The sequence below is a fragment of the Grampus griseus genome, assembly GCF_964374135.1.
Source record: "Grampus griseus genome assembly, chromosome: 5".
NCBI classification, from domain to species: Eukaryota; Metazoa; Chordata; class Mammalia; order Artiodactyla; family Delphinidae; genus Grampus; species Grampus griseus.
Window position 1 is genome coordinate 61524711 of NC_138998.1, and position 8832 is coordinate 61533542.

The window sequence follows — 8832 nt, forward strand, 5'->3', positions numbered from 1 at the left end:
GGGGAGCCAGGGGTGGGGGAATTCTTTCCTTTTTCCAGCTCAGCCTAAGAACCCACCTCCCCGCTCTCCTTCCACAGCTTCCCCAGCCCTTAGGAAGAGCCCGAGCCACGTGGCTCCCGAGCTAGGGCAGACAGCAGAGGCGCCGAAGCCTCTGGGATGAGGCAGCCCTGGAGCTGGGACTGAGGGGTCTGACTGGAGAAAGGATGTTGCAGGGAGACAGAGGAGCAAAGGAGAGCTTGCTAGAAGCTCAGAGCCTCGTGCATATGCATCCAACCATCCAGAACTACCGGTAGAGCCTTCTACCTGGTCTAACTCCTCCCGGACCTTGCACTGTTTCCCTCAACCTGGACAGATCTTCCATCCCTCCTTTGTTTAGCCAATTCCTACTTGTCCTTCAAGCCTTAGATGTCACCTCCTCCAGGAAGCCTTCCTTGCCCCCATCCTTAGCTGTCCCCCCTTGCACGACAGCACCCTGGGCACACAGGCACACTCCACCTGGTATGAGCCTCACGTCCTCTTGTCTGTCTTCCCCGCTGGACCCTGCAGTCCTTGAGGATAGAGGTGCTGTCTTCTTCATCCTGAATCCCCTATGCCTAGAACCATGCTGGCACCCAGCATGGGCTCAGCCAGGGCTTACCCAGTTGGATTTAAGACCCTTGACTGCCAAAATCAGTGTTAGTCACTCCACAGGCTGTGATCTAGAGTGCTTAGTATACATGCCCCCGCTATGACACTTACCACAAGACCCTAGTGTCATCTGCACACATATTTGACCCTCTTAATTATCTGTGAGTTTCTCAGGACAAGGATTTGGTCATAGTCATCCCCAGGGCCTCGCACAACATCAGACAAATAGTAAATGCCCAATAAATGTCAAATGAATGAAAGAGTAACCAATGCATGATAAAAAAAATCCAAGAACAGGGCTTCCCTGGTGGCACAGTAGTTCAGAATCCGCCTGCCGATGCAGGGGACATGGGTTCATGCCCTGGTCCGAGAAGATCCCACATGCCGCAGAGCAGCTGGGCCCGTGAGCCATGGCCGCTGGGCCTGCGCGTCCAGAGCCTGTGCTCTGCAACAGGAGAGGCCACAACAGTGAGAGGCCCGCATACCACCAAAAAAAAAAAAAAAAAAAATCCAAGAACATATATAGAGGGGCTAATGTAGCTATAAAGATTATTAAGGGCTAGAGTGCAGAGGGGAGACTGTGCTATCAGAGCAGGATGGGAGGATAGAAGGGAAACATTCACTGAGCACTTAACTGTGCACCAGCACTACCCCAGGCATCTAGGGGTCATTATTTCATTTTATCCTCTCCATCTTGTGTGTGGGGGTACTTACCTCGTTTGACATATCAGGAAATTGAAACTAAGAGAGGTTAGGTAACTTGCCCAGGGTCACGCAGCGGTACAGGTTCAGCCGGGATTCAAACCCAGAGCGTATGTTTCTCCCACTGTGCCATGGTTCACGAAGGACGTGAGTTTTGAGCAGAATTTTGAAAGATGAGAGGGGCATCGCTTTGTAGAGAAGGATCACAAGCTCAGGCAGGTGGAAGACTGAGGTTTCCTAGGAAGGATTAATGCTGGCTAGCTTGTCCCATGAGTTAACATAAGCTACTTTATGTCCAGGAAGCAAGGAGAGAACCCACATGACAAGGGACAGTGCAACTGTGGAGAAGGCAACGGAGCAGAGAACAGTCCAGGAAGGCCTTCAAAAGTAGATCTGAAGCCCAGTTTTGAAAAGGCAATGGGTGGGGATTTTCAAAAGGAGCCAACACGGATTTAGGGCTAATTGGGTGGCAAATGCTATGCTGAGCACATATTAACACATTTAATTCTTCCAGCAAGGCTCTGAGGTGGGTCCTGCTATGATCCCCAAATACTGGGGAGAGTGGAGGCCCAGAAGGGTTAAGTAAGCTGCCCCAGGTCACAGGGCTAGTTAACGGTAGACCTGGGACTTGAACCCAGACAGTTTGGTTCCAGAGTCTGTGCTCATGGCCACTGAACCAAGGAAGGTGAGCAGGGCTATGGAGGTCCCTCAACATGGAGGGTCACTCTAAGTCACATTGGCAGACGGTCTGGGAGTGTGGTCCAGATCTGGTTGGAGGGATAGGAGAGGTCAAGTTAAAGGAAAGACACAAATCCCAGGCTGATGAATGAGGACATCATTTCAGGCTGGGGAACACTTAAAAGTGGGGGGCAGGGACAGAGTCTCTGATGATCTAAACCTTCTCCATGCATGTGGAGAACTTGTCCTTGCTTCAGGGACTCTGGAGTTCATCACCCCTGTCCCAGCCCCCATGAGGGAAACCCCAGAGGGCTATGATGCTGTGGATTATTCCTAGGCTACTTCTCCTGGAGAACTCTATTTCCTCTCTACCCACCCAACCTGTAAGCAGGGGAGTCAAGCCAGACGTGGCAAGTGGGCCCACCCCTGGCCTTGCCCTTTTTCCTGCTGGATGCCTGCTGCCCTGGGGGACGGGGACTTTTCCTTCTTTCCATTCAGGCCAGGACCCCTGGGAAGGGGACTTGCAGTCTCCTGGTATCTCAGCTCTAACCTCTCTAACCTTCTGCCTTCTCCAGCCATGTTCCTTTGTGGTCTGGGTGGGTGTCACTGTCCCAGGCCAGCCCATGCCTCTGTCCAGAGAATCCAGAGACCCTTAGGAAGAGGGCAACAGCCAAGCCATGGGCTGAGGGAAGATGATGACTCCCCCACTGGCCTGGTCTTGTGGTTTTGGGCGCTGTTAGATCTTTTTGAAGGTGGATGCTTTGTATCAGAACACTAAGAGCTGTTCTCTCGAATACCCACGTTCAAGAAATGCTTTCTATCCAGCTTTGGAACTTCGGGTCTGGAGGGAACCAGCATCCTGGGATTCCCCTATGACTTCTCTTATAGCCACAGCAGATCGGCCGCCAGCCATTCTCTCCCTCCCCTTCCCTGGGCAGGAAACCATCCTGAAACATACCTTTGAAAGGTCCTCTCAAACAGCCCTTTACCTTGGTGCGACACCTTAGAGTCACCAAGCATTCTTGCATCCTTGGCCCGTGGGGCCCTCCTCATATCAGCCCTATCAGGCAGGCAGCTCAGAGATTATTAGACCCATTTTACAGATGAGGAAAATGAGGTCACATGGTTGGTGAATCATGCTGGCCCCACTGTTATATTTCTAGGCAGTGGGATCAGAAGGTAGTCTGGGAGGGGAGGGGCTGGGATCTGGATCAATGCAACCAAGGAGATGGAATTGGAGAGATGACTGATCACAGTTCCTCTGTGTTCAGGAAGTTCCACCTTGAGTCACCTGCTTTTCCCTGACCACGACACCATCAGCTTCCTGCTGAGTGGTGGTGAATCAGCTCCAAGTTGCTCTCAGCCAGGCTCTCGTAGGATCTGACTCAAGGTCCGTTTCAGGTAGGCAGTATCTGTGGAGACTTCTGGTCTCAGGCCCACATCTAAACAAGAGTGAGCATTTGAGAAATATTTGTGAAAAAAGGACACCATGAGCAGCATTTGGGCTCTTCAGAGAAAAGAGATGCACAGGCTACAGGGGCGGCTGCAATAGCAATACACAATTACATAACAGCATCACCACGACACCCTGCATTGCTTTAGCACTGCTTCCAAAGAGCTTTAAACACCTTCAGGTTTATTAGGCTACTTGATCTTATAAAAGTCCCACAGATGGGTGGTGATAGTTATTATGACCATTTTATAGATGAGGAAACTGAGGCCTGGAAAGGTGTTAAGTGATGTGCCCAAGGCCTTACAGCAAGGGAGTGGGGAAGTAGGGCTGAGTCTGTCCTGTTTCTAGACATTTCTCTAGGTGTTTTATTCGTGGGACTCCCTTTTGGTGTCCACATTCCTATGAGGCAAGGTGTGGACAGAGGAGGTGACTGGCAGCAGGCTCAGAGAATTTTCCTGCACAAGGTCACTGAGAAACAGTGAGTCAGGCTCCCTTATATTGAGGTCAGTTTCCTCTTTCACTTCTCCAAACAATTGTTGGGGAGTGAGCTCACTTGTTGTTTATCCTCAGATGAGGTGCCTTGAAGGGTACTTGCACAGGGGTACTTGCACAGAAGGGTGCTTGCACAGTTGCCCCTGAAGGGTTTGATAGTTGTGGTGTTCTGAAAAAGTGGCCAGTGCTCTTGCCCTGGGAGTCCAGCCCTCCCGGCCCAGTAGTGCCCCAGTCAGGTGAAGGGTCTTCGCTAGCCCTAGTCGGTTACCAGAGCGTCGACACTGGTTTCCTGACCTCTAATACCATTCCATTCAATCCTCTCCATGGCGGAGCTTCCTAAAGCTCTCCCTCGTTCTCAAACATTGTCAGTGGAGTCCCATTGCTTCTAGCCTCAGCTTGGCCTTCAAGACCCACCCAGTCAGGTCCCAAACTGTCTCCCCAGCTTTGGATCCTCCGCCTCGTCCTCCTCTACAAAACCCTGTCTTCGGCCAAGACTGTAGGGCTTGTCTAGACATGCTTTGTTTTCCCAACTCCACTGTTGACTGCGATATTATTCCCTTGGTCTGGAAAGCCACTCCCACCCTCTCTGCTGAATTTCTATCCATCCTTCAAAACCTATGATGAATGTGATCTCCTTCATGAGGACCTCCTTGATCATACCACCAGGAAATGATCCCTCCCTCCTGGGATGTCTCACTTGGCATGCGGGTCTCTACACAAGCAATTCTTTGTGTGTTGTGGCAATGGTATAAAGCCTTGGATGTTTGTAAAACTTCAGAGATTGCAGAATTCTTTAATACCGTGTGTGTGTGTGTGTGTGTGTGTGTGTGTGTGGTGTGTTTATAAGAGGTGAGCACAGCTATGTAGAATACCTCAACACAAGAAGGGATTGGACATTTACTGGGTTTGGAATGTGTCAATCACTTCTGCTCGGCCAATGAACAGAGAGCCAGATGTATCCCTCAGAGGAGAGAGAACGCTCACTATAAAATCTGTAAACACTTGGAGGAAGAAAGAACAGAGAGGGGGAGAACGTGAACAGTATGTATCGATCACTCTATATTCCAGGCACCGGGTTAGAGAGGAAACTTCACGTGAACAATGAGCTCACTTAAGGCTCACAACAGCTTTTAGAGGTAGGGGTTATTGCCCTTATTTTGTGGATATGTGCCATTGAGGGTCAGGGTCTTCAGGAAATAGACTCTGAGAGGAAGACTGTGTGCAGGAGGTTAATTGGGGACTGTTCACAGAGCAAGGCCTGTAAGGAAACAGGACTGGGCGAAGGGAGAGGGTGAATGGCATTGGAGTTGCCACGAGGCCTCAGTCGCTCCCATGGGGCACACTGAAGCTTAGACGACCCTTCAGAGATGTTCCCGCATCCAGGGAATGGGGCTGGGTCATTGCACCCCTGGGAAGGGGCATAACTTAGGCAAGGCCGCTCCCTGCAGCTGAGGGCATTTCCTGCGGAGGGACAGCACTCACTGCACGTACAACTTTGGACTTGAGAAATGCCTGTCCTGCACACACACAGCACTGCTAGCGAGTGGGAGGATTAGGGATTGAACTCAGGCCTGTGCTTTGCTCTGAGGCACCGTGTGGCTTTCAATGCATCTCAGAATTCAGCCTGGCCACCCTGGACCCAAAAGGCACCTTCAGGAAGACCGTGCCCAGAACTTCCCCCGCGGAAGTCACCCCATGAAGAGAATGGTCTCCACTTTTCGGAAGATCTCAGTAGATCTGGCGTCAAATAATAGCAGTGAGGAGGCAGGTACTGCTGATGTTTTCCAATCCTTACACTTTGGGAACTTTGATGGTGGAATACCAGTGTGATATCCAAAATATTTCACAACCAGGAAAACACCCAGGACAGTCAGAGGGCTGGCAGTATGCATCCCAGCTGAACATGAATTACACCTGGTGCGCTCCGGAGGACAAGACTGCAGCTCTCCCCAAGAGCCATGTGCTGGGAAAGAACCTGGGAAGGGCTTTCTTCAGAAAACAAAGCTGACAGAGGCAGGTCATTTGATTAAATTGGCCATTTGCTTCAGCATCTGGGGTTAGTGATCTATGCTGTAAGCTTCTCCTTTTGCAAGGACAGTGTCTTACTCAGCTCTGTATTTCCCCAAACCTGGCACAGTAAAGTTTGTTCCATGAAATCTGTATGACCCTGGGCAAGACCCCACCCTGCTCCGTGCCTCAGTGTCCTAGTTTATAAGATGAGAGGTTTCCAAACCCTGTTTCTCCTTGAAACGGGAGAGTCTGGTGAAGCCCGCTTAGGAGAAGGGAGATGAGTGGGCCGGCCCAGGGCCTCCTATCCTACTTTACCCAGAGCAACTCCTCTTGTATTTGTTTATGCTTCCATACGGTTTCACTTAAACCAGCATTCCTCAGCTAAAAACAAAGCCTGGGAACCACCGGGCTGCATATGATATCTGAGGTCCCTTACACACAGCTCTGACATGTGTGGATGTGAGTGAGCAGATGGACAAATGAACGAATGAATGAGTGAACCAATGAATGAGTGAATGAACTCTTTGTGTACCTAGCTAACATAGGCCAGTCCCTGGCCACACCATTCTTGGAGCTGATGGCCAGCCATCCTGGGAAGTTTGGTAATTGACACAGGGCTTTCCCAATGTCCTGTCAATTGCAGGAGTCTGTCTCCACCACGGACATGGATAAGGCCTCCTCCCTGCAGATACCTCGGATGCCACCAGGTCCGGGCTGCACTTGTCTTTGACTTTCCTAATACGTTGACTCAGCTGAAAGAGATACTGACAACAGCAGCACGAGTCACTGGCAGGTTTGGTGAAAGAATCACTGGGTTTTCTCGGTGTGTGTCCTGGGGCGTGGCACTAGGTCTGCTTGCTTCAGCTCCCTTCCCTCATAGGGAGAGGGGTCCCCGTTTTGGCCTTGCCCTCCCTCCCACAATCCCTCCCTCCCTTCCTCCATTTCTTTCTTCCTCCAAGGCAGTGGTTCTCAATCTTGACTGCATGTTGGAATCACCTAGGGAGACTTAAAAATTACTGATGCCCAGAGATTCTGATTTCTTGCTTTAGGGTGTGGCCTTGACAATAGGATTTGAAAAAGCTCCCCAGGTGATTTTCATATTCAGCCAAGGTTGAGAACAACTGGTCTGAGGATATGGAGTAGGGCTCCCAACCTCAGCTAAAACCGTTTCTAGCCGTGGGATTCAGATGTGTCTGCTGGATTTGGGGAGGCGTGGGGCACAGGTTTCTCTTAGCAATGGGGGACATAAAGGGAAGTGGAGGGAAGTACACATCACCACACCTGCCCCGATAACCTAGCACTGAGTCCTGTGGGAGGATAGGCCTCAAAGGAAGCCGAAGGGGCTATTTTCATAAAGGGTCCTATGAGGCTCAGGGAGATCAGTCCTGTTTGGGGTCTAGGTGACAGGGTGTGACAGCATGGGGGAGGGGCAAAGGACACTATGAGGCTCCAGGGCACAGAGGACACCAGGTAGGCATGGTGGCAGCAAGGCCCACCCTGGGGTGACTGTGGTCTGCATGGCATCAGAGAGCAAACAGGGTCGGCAGAGAGAAGCTTTGGTGAGACATGTCGTCCACTCCCCGTAACAGTCCTGCTCACGAGCACTTGTGGGACACTCCCAAGGGGTCCCTCAAATCACAGAGTGAGCCTATGGCAGACAAGAGCAAGCAGCAGTGAAATCTGGTCATTTCATTGAGGGGAACCCACGTGGACTTGTGGGATGGTGAGGTCTGGGGACACTTGAGTCACAAATACAAGCCACAGTCTTGAAACTGTCTGGTGGTGGTGGCAGTGTGATAAGGTACGACAGATGTGAAGCAGAGGAGCAGACGTTTGTGACCTGCTCTGAAATGGCCCCCTGGCTGGATCAGTCTCCCCAGCAGCTTTCCCCCGTGTGCTCACATCCGATCAGGGTCTTCTCAACGCAAGGCTCTTCTGCGTGCATGTTCACAATGTGAGTTATGTGCCCTTACTTCCTGTGCAAGTTCTTTCTCTCTCTCTCTTAAAATCACATTTTCTCCTAAATTAGAAAGCCTCTTTAATTGTTAGCAGGAACTGAGTTTTTGCTCCTTGCATGGACAATATCATTAAACACTGGAAAATAAACAACGTGGAAAACATTAAGACATTTTCAAATCCTTTGCTTCCCAGAGGGTGTCTGGGGTCCTGGGCAGGACAAGGTTCTGCTGGCCTGGGTTTATATTGTGTTGATGACTTGACCCCTTCAGCTGTGAGAAGCCAAACTGACAGCAGGGTTGTTTTTACTAAACTTCCCAGGATCGCAAACTTGATTTGGGAGGCATTTGCGCCGAGGTCTCCAGCGACTGTGCCGAGCTTCCTCCGTGGGCATAGTGCATGATGGGAGTGGCCAGTGGCCCTCGTAGCTGACAGCTGTTGTAAACCATCGCTGTCCTCCCGAGCTATTCCACAGGACCCGGGGAGGTGAGGGGAGCCACGGGAGGGGTGGTGTGGGAGAACGTTTCCTTCCATCTTGCTGAAATGTGAGTCTAATGAAATGATAATGAGGTTGTGGCCTTTAAGCTCCATTGAGCTGCTTGTGCATTGTAATTTTACCCAGAGTGGGGCTAGTTTTTGAAATGATTAAAACTATCGATTCCTAGGCCTGTGTGGCTTGAATCGGAATTCATTAGAAGCCCAGAGGTGAGGGATAAACGTTTCTCCCCAGTTCAGCTGGGAAACTGATCTCATCTTGTCTGAGTCTCCTCCTGCCCGCCCACCCAGCTCTCCAGCAGACCCCTGGCAGCATAAGCAGCTGGTGTGGGAACCCCTGGCAGTGCTGGAAGACAGACAATAAATAGGACCCAGCATCCACAGAGCGGCAAGTTATGAAAGTACCGCCATGAGTCCTC

At 50.9% G+C, this 8832-nt stretch overlaps 1 protein-coding gene across 1 annotated transcript in view; it reads right to left on the reverse strand.

Moving 5' to 3' along the window:
* The window catches only part of MAGEF1 (MAGE family member F1), a gene marked incomplete at both ends in the record, with an annotated part of 52196 nt that extends 43829 nt beyond the window's left edge, over positions 1-8367 (reverse strand). The window contains 1 exon segment of the mRNA XM_082655293.1: positions 8250-8367. Within this exon segment, the coding sequence (XP_082511419.1) occupies positions 8250-8367 (118 nt within the window).
* Positions 8368-8832: the final 465 nt, after the last annotated feature.